Raw genomic sequence first — 14,502 nt, forward strand, 5'->3', positions numbered from 1 at the left:
AATTTAGACTGCATTTAACTTAAAATAGCATTTAAAACTTAACTTGATAATTCTGTAACATGCTGTTTACCTTTATTTGTTCCAAGGACATCACTATGCCAACATTTCCAATTCTCCGATAAACACGGATTGCAAAGTCCACTTCCATGTGATGTAGACAAGCTTGGGCCAACTCATTCCAGGCAGCCTCATCATTCAGAATCCCGCACAATTCCCAAGCATCGGAAAACCTGGGATGTAAGTACATAAGCTTAATCAGAACGCTCCACTTGCCACATATTAGGCAATTTTCAGACTACATGTCATCTAACAGTGTGCCCCAGATAAACTGTTTAAAACCTTCCTTAACCTGTAATTGTCATTTGCAAGTAATGAAAAAACACTTAAGCTTTCTTCCTTTTTTAATACCGATAAGTTTTTTTACCTAAATTTTTATTAATCTAAATCTACTCTCTGTAACCAGCCTGTTCAATTAACAACTAAACTAATTCTATTCATTTATTTATTTTTATTTCATACATAGATAAAAATTATTTTTGTTCTCACATAAGTCTAATAAAATTAGTAATCTATTCCTATAAATTTAGAAGTTTAAAAAAGGGGTCAGCAAACTATGGGCCAAATGTAGTCAGTTGCTGTTTTGAAAATACAGCTTGAGAGGAACACAGCCACTCACCAGCCCACTCTTTAATGGATTGTCTGTGGCCGCTTTCATGTTCCAACAGCCAGCCTGAGTAGCTGTGACGGAGACCCCCATGGCCCTTAAAGCCTGAAATATTTATTATTTGGCCCATGACAGAAGGTTTTTCTAACCTCTGGTTTAAAACACGAACATAAATGCCAATTAAACTTTGTGTGGAACCTCTACACGAGTGAATATGTTACATCCATCTATCTGTTTATCCATCCATTTATCTATTCACCTATCCATTTTTTTCCATCCAACACACATTTACCGAGCTTCTGTTATATGCTTGGAAACATGATACAAAAATCAACCACAGTTGCTGTCCTTAAGGCAATCACAATTGGGGAAGGTGGAAGAGACAGATAAGGAAACAAATGACTATAACGTACTATGACAGAGTTCACTGAGTACTTACAATAGGTCAATCTTTGTGCTAAGTCTTCTGCATAAATTCTCTTACCCTAATAACCTGACCCACTAAGTATTATTTCTCCTTTATAGATTAGGAAAGTGAGGCTTCAAAGACTAGCCCAAGACACACAGAGGTAAGTGGTGACGTGCTCTAAACCACCATGTATACGGCATCCTGACTCTGAGGCAACACATCAGGAAGACCCCATGCAGGACTGACTACCTGTGGCAGTGGGGATGTCGGGGAAGGCTTCCTGGAGGAGAAGATGGCTCCACTAATGGGGGATGGGTGAAGAACGAGGGGTTACTACATTCAGAGACAGGGAAAGGGCATTCCAGGAAGAATCATGAAATATATGCAATTTCAGCAGCTGGTGAAACAGAGAGGGAGTTGAGTGAAGGCAGTTGAGCAGGTCTTAAATCATTAAGTACCTAGTATGTCATGTGAAGTCCTCTAGGAATTTGGATTTGTTTGTAAAGGCAATAGAAGTCACTGAAGGATCCTGAGCAGGGAAATGAGAGGGTCAAATTATATCTTCAAAAGTATGTGGGGAACAGATTAGATTGTTACTAGGCTATTGGCAGACAGAGCAGTTGGGAAGTGGTTAGTTACATTACACATTATTCCAGTGAGGGCCTGGGTAAAGACAAGGGAACACAGGAGGAGAAAAGGAGCTGGTGTTTGTGTGTGTTAAGGCATGTGTATATGTGATTAGAGTGAGGGAGAATAGGGGACTGTGGAAGCTGCTGTGTTCAGTTTTAGAAAGGGCAAGTTTGAAGAGCTCATAGACTTGCAAGTCCATATGACTGGTAGGCAGTGTAAGTACAGGTTTAAGGTAAAGACATAGATTTTAGAGTCAGCTTCATATGGGTGGTATGTGGAGCCATGTTAAGGAGAGGAGATTCACTCAGGAAGAATAATTAGAATAAGAAGAGAAGGAAACTCATGAGACCCCAGTAAACAGCAACATTTAAGAAAGGCTTGGAGGAATTAGAACATCAAAGGAATTCTCAGTGGCTCTAGGAGATAAGAGAAAAAAAACAGGAAAAGGAAATTATAAGCAAAGCAAAATCAAACTTCATTATGATAAAATCAAGATATTGTTGAAATAATTAGGTTTATTAGGATTTGACAATAACTGGGCTATTTGGAAGCTTAGAAACTGTTTTGTTCTTAAGGGCTTTTCTTGTAATAAAGTACTCGTAATAAAAACAGTTCACTATCTTATCTGAGCCTCACAATATCCCTGTGAAATGAATAAGGGAAGTACCATTATCTCCATCTATTGAATAGGATTTGACATTTTATCAAAAAGACACCTACACTTACACGTTTACTGCAGCACTAGTCACAATAGCAAAGTTGTGGAATCAACCTAAGTCTCCATCAACATATGACTAAATTTTAAAAAGTGGTGTGTCTATATAGATATACACATCACGGAATACTACTCAGCCATAAAAAAGAATGAAATCATGTCTTCTGAAGCAATATAGATGGAATTCGAGGTCATTATCCTAAGTGAAATGCCCCAAAGTAGAAAACTGCATATTCTCACTGATACGTGGGAGGTAAACGATGGGTACACATGGACATACAGGTGGAGTAATAGACACTGGAAACTCCAAAAGATGGGACAGTGAGACAGGGTTGAGGGATAAAATAATTCCTATCGGGTACAATGTTCATTATTCTGTGGATGGGTACATTAAAAGCCCAGACTTCAGCATATGCGCTATATCCATGTAGTACAACTGCACTTGCATCTCTACATTTACAAAAAATAAAAAATAATCCTTGCAAGAAGAAAGAATAAAGCAACAAAATAATTAAAGAATTTGACCTTTAAAATCACAAAAGCAAATGAGAAGTTCCAAGAGAAGTGTTTGAAAGCCTACCTTTTTAGCATTAAAGTCTGTGCCAGCATTGGTCTCAGTTCGTTGGGCCCCGTATCTTTTAAGTTGTTGAGAAAGCCATGGGTGCTAAGGTAGATGCTGTTTACTTTTCCACTCTGTGTTTGGCAAGTCAACTCTCCATTATACAGCAGCAAAGGTTTATGAGCAAAAGGAACTTTGGTGCTACCAGCCAAAATAACCTTGGCTCCTGCATTATAAAACAGACATCTTAATGCTGAAAGCTAAGACTCAGCACAAACATCAGAAAGGAATGTGTTAATTTTACTGCAATGGGGAAATTCATTTATCAGTGAATATACAAAAAAGGGATTTAGTACCTTGTATAGTGTCCTTGTGAAAGACATAAGTGTACACCTTATCATCATCATAAGCAATAAATACACCTTTATCCATTGACCAGTTTTCCCAAAGAACACTTTTAATGGTTGGTGAAAAATCTGGAATCTCATAGGTCGTGTCATTAACCTACAAAATAAGATTTACAGATTTGCCCCAAGTCTGTGCTTAAATGATTATCATTTGCCATGGTAGAAGCCTGTCTGTGGCATGAGCTGGCTTAACTTAGCAAGTCATATTCAATTTAACATCACTCTAACAACAACTGGAAAGAAAGTTTCTTTTTCCATTCCTATCCTAGATCTGGCTTGAAAAAAACTATAGTTATTTGGCAAATACAAGGTTTGATCCAAAATCTGGCAAATTTGTAGGAGAATCCACCAGTTGAGACACAAAGCTTCAGGTTAGGGAAAAAAAATTAAAGATGCTCAAGATGACAGAAATTTAAACTATGAACACACTTGTCACTTGTGTTTAGAAATTTTTCAATAACAGTGAGTATTCAATAATACTGGGTATTAAGAAATGTGCCAAGTCCAAATTGAGATATATTTAAGTGTAAACTACACACTGGATCTGAGAGTTCACATGAAAAAAAGACTGTAAAATACCTCATTAATAATTTTTATACTCAGTTACCCATTGAAATGATGATCTTGAGATACTATCTCACACCAGTCAGTCAGATTGGCGATTATTAAAAGTCAAGAAACAATAGATGCTGGCAAGGCCATGGAGAAACAGGAATGTTTTTACACTGTTGGTGGGAATGTAAATTAGTTCAACCATTGTGGAAGACAGTGTGGCAATTCCTCAAGGGTTAAATTAAATATATTAAAAATAATTTTGCCTGTTTATCATTTAAAAAATGTTGCTAACAGAAAATTTTAAATTATATATGTGGTTCACATATTTCCATTGGACAGTGCTGCTTACAAGATACTGTATTAATTACCTCATTTAATTCTATCCCTCTACTCTGAAAGACAGGTACTATTATTATTCCCATTTTACAGATGAAGAAACTTAAGTACAGAGAAATCTGCCCAAAGTTACACAGCTAGTAAGTTGATGAGCCAGTATTTGAACCCAGGCTGTCTGGCTCCTGAGTCTCTGCTTCTAACTGCTATGTTATACTGATTCTCACTTCGTATAGATGAGCACACCAGTGCCACTGGGCTAGTGGCCAAACTTTTTTTTAAAAAGGGTAACTGTTTGTTGAGGGCTGATTACATGGCTAACACTGTACTAAAAGCTTACATGCATCATCCTATTTACTTTTCATTTAACAATCCTACAAAGTAGGTACTAGAACTGTCTCCATCTTAGATAGACAGGAAAACTGGAAATCCAATCAAAGTAAGAGCTCTTTAACAGAAATTATCAAGAAAAAGAGAATTGTAAATGGAGAAAGTAAAAATGAATGAAATCACCTTGTTTAAGGCTGATTTTACTCCTTACCCTTTTCCTAGCAGCCACACCCCATTTCTGACTTTAACTCCTGACAGACACCTGATTTACCCTCCTACTTTCTTGTATATCCTGTCTAAGCCAGTTTCTAACTGTGGAAAACCCACACGGGGGAAATTCAAGGCAGCCCTAATTAGTTCCCTGTTACAAAAAGGAAACCTATTCAAGGTGGAATTTCCATATTAAGTAGAGGGAATTCAAGGTTTATCTTCATTTATGGCATCCTTCCTCATTTGCTTTGCGATTAGGAGAGGAATGCATTGAGTAAGAACTAGCAAATTAGGAATCTGGCACATATAATCCAGGTACAACCGTGGAAATTTGTTATATTTGTCAAATAAAGAAGGAAAAGAAGAGAAGGAAGCCAGGTGCAGAGGCTCATGCCTGTAATCCCAGCACTTTAGGAGGCCAAGGCAGGCGGATCGTGAGGTCAAGACATCAAGACCATTCTGGCGAAAATGGTGAAACTCTGTCTCTACTAAAAATACAAAAATTAGCTGGGCATGGTGGCGTGCACCTGTGGTCCCCAGTACTCAGGAGGCTGAGGTAGGAAAATCGCTTGAACCCAGGAGGCAGAGGTTGCAGTGAACCGAGATAGTGCCGTTGTACTCCAGCCTGGCAACAGAGTAAGATTCTGTCTCAAAAAAAAAGAGAGAAGAGAAGGAAAGGAAGGGAAGGGGAAGGGAAAGGAAAGGAAAAGAAAGAGAAGGAAGACAGGGCAGGCATGGGGAGGAAGTTAAGTCTTTGTATTAAGGGAAGTGTAGCAGTGAGGAGCAGGCTGTTAACATTCAGACACCATAGTGAGATCTAGGCACCTGGAAACAGTGTTAAGGATGGGTCCATGAGCAGCTGTAGTTTCTGTGAATTTGACCAAGAATATAGTAAACCATTAAGTGGATATAAAAAGTAAATGAAAAATCCAATGATAGTAACTAATGTAAAGGCACATCTCCTTTTTTCAAAATCTATTTTCAAAAAAGTTAAGGATGTTTAAATATGTAAGTGATGGATTTTAAAATGGGTTCATCCGTTTTTAATGATCTAATACAGAAATACTTTTTCTTTGTGCTCAGGATCTTTAAGAAAAGAGGAAAATCAACTGAGGTGGGCAGGAAGGACAGATAACTTACTGCCTATCGAGAGAGAAAAGTCATGTACAGGAAGATACACTATAATTATTGAATTGTGCTGTAAGTACCCGATAAGGTTGCAAGTGGTATAAATATAACTATTTTTTCCCATTAAAAATCTTTCTGGGCTGGCCACTATGAAAAATTACAGAATAATGGAAAAAGTTTTCTTCATATAGTCATGAAAAATCTGTTATAAACATGATATCATGAAGATGATAGCAAGGAACAACAATCCTTGACACTAATTAATAGAAAATTTTACATGAGATAGACTTTAAACACACGTTTTTTTCCTATATTGCATTTCAAAAAATAAACATTTTAAAATGTTTTAGACTTACTGGACAGTAGACAAATCCATCACTTTTTTCATCAATGAAAACTAATCTGGTCCCATTAGGGTCAGGAAAAATCTTTTTCACACTAACAGGATGTCGATAATCATTAACAAATTGCCAGTCTTCAATGTAGAAATACTGAATGACACCAGTCTAAAAAAGAAAAATCCAGTCATGAAAATAGAAAAGTTAGTCAAGGATATACTAACTTTCAACATTTAAATTAAATGTACTTCCCAATTTTAAGAGAAAAATGTCACGTTTTTGATGAAGCATCTATGAATAATATTTAGCATATGTGAAAGGTACGGACTGAAGAAAATAAATAGGGAAAAGCCAGGCGTGGTGGCTCATGCCTGTAATCCCAGCACTTTGGGAGACTGAGGCAGGTGGATCATGAGGTCAGGAGCTGGAGACCAACCTGGCCAAGAGACCTGCCTGACCAATATGGTGAAACCCAGTCTCTACTAAAAATTCAAAAATTAATCCAGGCATGGTGGCAGGCGGCTGTAATCCCAGCTATTCGGGAGGCTGAGGCAGGAGAATTGCTTGAACCTGGGCAGCAGAGGTTGCAGTGAGTGGAGATGATGCCATCACACTCCAGCCTGGGCGACAGAGTGAGACTCTGATTCAAAATAAATAAATTAATTAATTAAATAAAATGGGAATGTACCCGTGATTGAACAGTCCATTAATTCTAACATTCTTAGTGATATTAAACCACAATTGATTTTTAAATTTCCTACTTGTTAGAAATATCCCTATTATATAGGAGTAACTTTCAAATATATTATTTAAATTTTTTTTTGCTATTAATCAATAGATAAATTAGAAAATTAATTTTAAGACAACAAACACATCTATAGAATCAACTGAATATATATTAGCAACGAACGTGTAGATACCAAAATTAAAGATGCAATACCATTTACAATTACTCAAAAAATGAGATACTTGGGTATAAATTTTAAAAAAACATGCCCAGGACTTGTATGCTGAAAATTATAAAATACCAATGAAAGGCATAAAAGATTTAACTAAATGGAGAGGTATACTGTGCTCATGGATGGGAAGTTAACATGTTAATTATTCCCATCTGATATAAAGGTTTAATATCATTCTAATAAAAGAAATTTCAACAAGATTTTTTTGTAGATATACACACAATTATTCTAAAATTTACACAGACTGATAAACTAGAAGAGCTAAAACAATTTTGAAAATAAAGGGAAATCAGTCTACCCAATTTTAAGGCTTTCTTTTTATAGCTATAGTAATAAAGGCTGTGTAGTACTGCTAGAAGAACAGACACACAGATCAATGGAACAGAAGCCTAAAATAGACATAGATATGTCCAACTGATTCTTTTTCCTATTTTAAAGATGCCTGTACTTTTATTATTTTTTAAATAGCTTTATTGATATAATTTATATCTTATACAAATCACCCTCTAAAGTATATAACTCCATGGTTTTTTGTGTTCACCAAGTTGTGCCATACTTCATCACAACCATTTCATCACCTCAAAAAGAGGCCATTTCATCATCTCAAAAAGAAACTCCACTTAGCAGTCAATCCATATGCCCTTTAATGGGTGAATGTTAGGCTGGTACATCCATACCATGGAATATGAGTCAATAACAAAAAGGAACAAACTATGGATACACACAATTTAGATGAATCTCCAGAGAAGTATGCTGAGTGAAAAAAAGCCAATCTCAAAACATTTCATACTGAACGATTCCATTTATACAACATTACTGAAATGGCAACATTACGGAAATGGAGAACAAGTTATTAGTTACCAGGTGTTAAGAATGGGATGGGGGAAAGAGGGCAACATGAGGGATCCTTGTGGTAACAGAATTGTTCTGTATGTTGACTGTACTAATGTCAATATCGTGGTTGTGATGTTACCACTGCAGGAAACTAGGTAAAGGGGTACCTAGGACTTCTCTCTGCATTGTTTCTTACAACTGGATGTGAATTTTACAAGGATCTCAAAATAGAAAGTTTAATTAAAATTTTTAAAAAGATGACATTCTGGACTTCTATTCAAGCCAAGATAGAGGAGGATAATCTTTTCAACAAATGGAGCTGCAACAACTGGTATCATTTACAAAAGCTGATCTATATCTCATGGCATAAACAAAATTTAACTCAAAGTATCATGGACCTACATGTAAAACATAAAACTACAAAATTTCTAGAAGAAAACATAGAAAAAAATGTTGTGAACCTGGGTTAGACAAAGATTTCTTACATATGACACCAAATGTATGATCCATGAAAACATAAATTGATAAAGTGGACTTTGTAAACATTTAAAGAATGTCTTCTCTTTGAAAGACACTGTTAAAAGAATAAAAATACAAACTATGCTGGAAGAAAATATTTGCAAAGCATACATCTGATAAAGAAGTTGAATCCAAATATATATAAAGAACTCTCATAAATCAATAATAAAACAACTCAATCAAAAATTGGTCAAAAAATTTGAACAGACACTTCACCGAAGATAACACTTCACCAAAGAAAGCAAATAAACATATGTTAAATGCCACATCATTAGTTCATTAGGAATGCAAATTAAAATAACAATGATATCTACATATCTATTAGAATGGTTAAAATGAAAAAGACTGATCATGACATGTCTTGGTGAGGATATAGAGGAACTGGAAGACTCATACACTGTTGATGGGAATGTAAAATGGAACAATCAGTTTAGAGAACAGTTTGCCAGTTTCTCAAAAAGTTAAAGACACAAATGCCATATGTACAGCCATTCCACTTCTAGGCATTTATCCAGAAGGAAACAAAACATAGGTCCATACAAAGACTTGAACATGAATGTTAAGGGCTTTATTTGTAAATACCACAAACTGGACATAACTCAAATGTTCACCTATAAGTTCTTGGACAAGCAAATTGTGATATATGCATACCATAGACTACTACTCAGCAATAAAAAAGAAATGAATTACTGACACACATAACAGCATAATGCATCTCAAAAAAACGTTGAGTAAAAGACAAAAAGGAGTACATACTTTTTCCATTTATATAAAACTCTAGAATATACAAACATATTACATTTACAGTGACAGAAAAAGCATGGGGTGGGGAGGGATGAGAGGAAGGAATCATAAAGGAGCATGAGAAAACTTTTGCGGGTGAGGGGTATGTTCACTATTTCTTTTTTCTTTTTTTTTTTTGAGACGGAGTTTTGCTCTTGTCACCCAGACTGGAGTGTAATGGCACCATCTCAGCTCACTGTAAACTTCGCCTCCTGGGTTCAAGTGATTCTCCTGCCTCAGCCTCCTGAGTAGCTGGGATTACAGACACGTGCCACCATGCCCAGCTAATTTTTGTATTTTTAACAGAGACAGGGTTTTACCAGGTTGGTCAGGCTGGTCTTGAACTCATAACCTCAAGTGATCCACCCATCTTGGCCTCCCAAAGTGCTGGGATTACAGGCTTCAGCCACTGTGCTCGACCATGTTCATTATTTTAACTGAAGTGATGGTGCTTCATGGGTGTATACTTTTGTGACAACCTATCAAATTGTACACTTTTAAATTTGAATTTATTTGTTTTTTTTTGGAGACAGAGTCTTGCTCTGTCACTCAGGCTGTATGATCTTGGCTCACCGCAACCTCGGCCTCCGGGCCTCAAGCAATTCTCCTGCCTCAGCCTCCCGAGTAGCAGGAACTACAGGCATGTGCTACCATGCTCAGCTAATTTTTGTATTTTTAGTACAGACAGGATTTTATCATGTTGCCCAGGCTGGCCTCAAACTCCTGAGCTCAAGCAGTCTGCCTTGGCCTCCCAAAGTGCTGGGGTTACAGGCATGCACCATTGCGCCTGTCCAAATTGTAAACTTCAATAGTGCATTTTTGGCATATCAACTATACTTCAATAGAGCTACCAAAACACATGATTTTTTTTGAATCACTCAAGAATGAAACTGGAATAGTTGCTGCTTTGTGAGCAGACTACAACACTTATTTCAACAGCACTGTGGCATAGTGGAAAGAGTAGATTTTTCATCAGGAAATCTTAGTTTAAGTTCCATCTTTGGTACAGACTTGCTAACCTCTCCATCTTCAGTATCTTCCTCCTGAAAATTTCCCTGCATATTTTATAGATAATGAGATAAAATAAGTGAGATCAGGGCTCTATAAACTGCTAGTGTCATACAAATTTCCTATTCCACATTTTTCCATATCACCAAATTACCTGATATATGAGATCTACCCTACTGATGTATATTATCTCAAAGACTTACTAGTTTAGATCAAACTTAAAAAGGTCTCTCATATGGCAACTAGCATGCTTTAAAAAGGAGGCCAAGGTAGGAGGATTATTTGAGGCTAGGAGTTCAAGGCCAGCCTGAGCAAGAGTAAGATCAAGTCTTTATGCAAAATAAATAAATAGCAGGTTTCTAAAATAAATAAATAAAAAGAAAATATAAAAAATGTTTCAAGGGGGTCTGTTTCTAAAAACAAAGAAAAGGAAAATAAATCTAAGGGGTGGCATGCAACTGTAGTCCTAGCGACTCAGGATGAGTAAGGAGGACTGCTCGAGCCCAGGAGGTTGAGACTGTAGTGAGTTATGATCACACCACTGTGTTCCAGCCTGGGCGACAGTGAGACCCTGTTTCTAAAAAATAATAATGATAATTTCATGTGAGAAAGTAGAAACTTTTAAAATAGTAAATAATTTTTCCTTTGTTGTTTTTTGTTTTTCAGATGGGGTCTTGCTCTGTCACTTAGGCAGAGGGTAGTGGCTCGATCTCAGCTCACCGGCAACCTCCATTCTTGGGGCTCAAGTGATCTTTCTACTTCAGCCTCATGTGTAGCTGGGGCCACAAACAAACACCACCACACCCAGTTTTTTTTGGTATTTTTATTAGAGATGGGGTCTCGCCATGTTGCCCAGGCTGGTCTTGAACTCCTGAGCTCAAGCGATCCACCTACCCCGGCCTCCCAAAATGCTGGGATTATAGGTTTGAGCCACTGTGCCCAGCCACTATTTTGTTAAAGTAGAAAATAATGCGTTTTCTACCAACTTAATTCTTTTATAGACTGAACAAGGTAACAGGTATGATAGGCTTTGAAAAATCTGTGAAAACTGTTTACAAATATAAGATGCTATAACTGTTTTATGTGCATGTGGCTAATGTAATATTTGGAGATATAGGGTACTTATGGTTCAAAGGACCAAGAAATTAAAGTCAGATTCTCAATATTCAATTAATTTTAATATTTGCTGAATGCCTACTAAATGCAGGCATTAGAAATCTGAAGCTGAATTGTCTATGTTCATCACCAAATTAAATCCTTAAAGCACCCAGATAAGGAAAATGAGGCTTGGAGGGGTTAAGCACCAGCTAGCAAGTAATAGAACTGGTGTTTGAGGCCGGATTTGCCAGGCTCCAAAGTCTGAGCTTTTCACTAGGCCATCAGAATTGCTTAAAATCACAAAAGCACTGATATTAACAAATCATGCCACCAATATGTTCTATATACATATGTAGTCATTCACCATATAATGTTTTGGTTGGCAACGGACGGTGAATGTGATGGTGGTCCCATAAGATTAGTATGGAGCTGAAAAATTCCTATTGCCTAGTGACATCGTGGATGTCATAATGTCAAAGCATAAGGCATGACTCACAATTTGTAGTGATGCTGGTGTGAACAAACCTCGTGTGCTGCCAGTTATATAAAAGTATAGTGCATATAACTATGTATAGTACATAATACTTGATAATGTTAATAAATGACTGTTACTGGTGTGTATATGTATGTATGCATGTATGTATGTATTTTTATTTTTTGAGATGGAGTTTCACTCTTGTTGCCCAGGCTGGGGTGCAATGGCATGATCTCAGTTCACTGCAACCTCTGCCCCCTGGGTTCAAGTGATTCTCCTGCCTCAGACTCCCACCTGCCATCACGTCTGGCTAATTTTTTGTATTTCAAGTAGAGATGGGGTTTCACCATGTTGGCCAGGCTGGTCTCAAACTCCAGACCTCAGATGATCCACCTACCTCGGCCTCTCAAAGTGCTGGGATTACAGGAGTGAGCCACTGCGCCCGGCATGTTTATGTATTTATTATACTATACTTTTTATTATTTTGGAGTGCATATCTATTTATTTTAAAAAGTTAACTATAAAACAGCCTCAGCCAGGACCTTCAGGAGGTATCCAGAAGGCATTGTTATCATAGGAGATGACAACTCCATGTATGTTACTACAGATGAAGACCTTCCAGTGGGACAAGAGGCGGAGGTGAGAGACTGATGATCTCAGTCCTATGTAGGACTGTGCTAATGTGTGTGTTTGTGTCTTAGTTTTTATAAAAAGTTTAAAAGTTAAAAAAAGTGAAAAACAGAGAAAAACTTATAGACTAGGATATAAGAAAATATTTTGAGTAACTGTACCATGTATTTGTGTTTTAAGGTAAGTGTTACTACAAAAGAGTCAAAAAGTTTTTTAAAATTTAAAAGCTTATAAAGTAAAACAGTTATAGTGAGCTTAGGTTAATTTATTGTTGAAGAAAAAATTTTTACATAAATTTAGTGCCCCTAAGTGCACAGTGTTGATAAAGTCTATAGTAGTTACAGTAATGCTGCAGCCCTTCACATTCACTCACCACTCACTCACTTACCCAGAGCCATTTCCAGTTCTGCAAGCTCCTGTCATGTAAGTGCCCTATAGGCATGCCATTTTTTTTTTTTTTTTTTTTGAGATAGAGTCGCACTCTGTCACCCACGCTGGAGTTTAATGGTGCGATCCTGGCTCACTGCAGCCTCTGCCACCCGGGTTCAAGTGATTCTCCTGCCTCAGGCTCCTGAATAGCTGAGATTACAGGTGCGCGCCACCATGCCCAGCTAATTTTTTTATTTTTAGTAGAGACAGGCTTTCACCATGTTGGTCAGGCTGGTATTGAACTCCCAACCTCAGGTGATTCATCTGCCTTGGCCTCCCAAAGTGCTAGGATTACAGGCATGAGCCACTGCACCCAGCCCCAGCATGCCATTTTGAATATTTTTACATCGTATGTTTACTGCACCTTTTTCATGTTTAGATAGCATTGTGACAAAGTTGCCTATAGTATTTGGTACAGTCACATGCTGCTGTACCGGTTTGTAGCCTAGGGGCAATAGGCTCTACCACACAGGCTAGGTGTATAGTAGGCTGCACCATCTAGGTTCCTGTAAGCACACTCTATGACATCCACACAATGACGAAATTGCCCAACGACACATTTCTCAGAATGTATCCCCATCACTAAGAGACTCATGAATGTATATCATTCATCACAGATAACTTCATTAACTGTATTGGAGTCAATATAGAAAAAACACTGGTAGGAAAAGGAAATGACTGAGATCACGAAGTAAAAATTAGAAACTCCCAATGTTCTCTAATAAAGAAGGCAATACATACATCTGTACCATAGATGAGGAAATCACTAGTTAAAGCATGGCATAAGATACGGCACTTATCGTCCACTGCTGGGAAAAGCCGAGTCTCACGTTCTTCTAGAGCATCCAAGATTTCACTTTCTATCTAAAACGTAAAGAATAATAATGACTCACAGATTTATTTGAGTAAAACCTGTTATACAACATTTAGGGGTGTCGTTTTCTCAAGTTCAACTGAACATTCAGACTCCCTAGACTACCAGAGGTCAGTTTCGTCAGAGAGCTATCAGACAGGAAGCACGGCTTGCCAGCAAGGAAGCACAGGTGTCCCTCTCAGTGTGAATGGTCTTGACTGCAGGCTCTGCAGCTATCTAACTGCTAATCTCTTTGTCTTCCCAGATGTAAAGAGCCATGAAACAGATGTGAGAGACGCCCTGATTTAGAAGCCCCCTCTTCACAGGTGCCAACATCTCTTGAACAACTCAGCAGGCATAATTTCAAAGACCCCCATGTGCAAAACGCCCAAATATGAGTCAGCATCTCCCAGGAAGCCCAAAGGTATGGCATTCCCATTTTTTTATTACACTGCAGATCCCATCATGTTCTTACAGTTCACTTATAGTTCCTTCTAGCTGCAATTTACCAACAGGGCAATTATTATTATTATTTACTAAAAGACTATGTTGTGAGTAGCACTGTTGATATTTATCAGGTTTTTGGGGAACAGGGTTAGAAAGTCAACTGAACTTCTCATATAGAAAGGGAAGGGT

At 37.5% G+C, this 14,502-nt stretch overlaps 1 protein-coding gene across 5 annotated transcripts in view; it reads right to left on the reverse strand.

Annotated features, from left to right (window-relative positions):
* The window catches only part of WDR19 (WD repeat domain 19), a 109,502-nt gene that overhangs the window by 60,177 nt on the left and 34,823 nt on the right, over positions 1-14,502 (reverse strand). For all 5 annotated transcript variants that reach the window (XR_013533140.1, XM_078367377.1, XM_078367375.1 and 2 more), the window contains 5 exons: positions 13,755-13,877; positions 6,297-6,446; positions 3,334-3,481; positions 2,999-3,203; positions 71-230 (listed from right to left, as the gene is read on the reverse strand). Coding sequence is in view for 4 of the 5 variants with exons in the window: in XM_078367377.1 (XP_078223503.1) it covers positions 71-230; positions 2,999-3,203; positions 3,334-3,481; positions 6,297-6,446; positions 13,755-13,877 (786 nt within the window). In the remaining variant the exon portion in view is untranslated. The remainder of the gene's footprint in view (positions 1-70; positions 231-2,998; positions 3,204-3,333; positions 3,482-6,296; positions 6,447-13,754; positions 13,878-14,502) is intronic.

The sequence above is a fragment of the Callithrix jacchus genome, chromosome 3, assembly GCF_049354715.1.
Source record: "Callithrix jacchus isolate 240 chromosome 3, calJac240_pri, whole genome shotgun sequence".
NCBI classification, from domain to species: domain Eukaryota; kingdom Metazoa; phylum Chordata; class Mammalia; order Primates; family Cebidae; genus Callithrix; species Callithrix jacchus.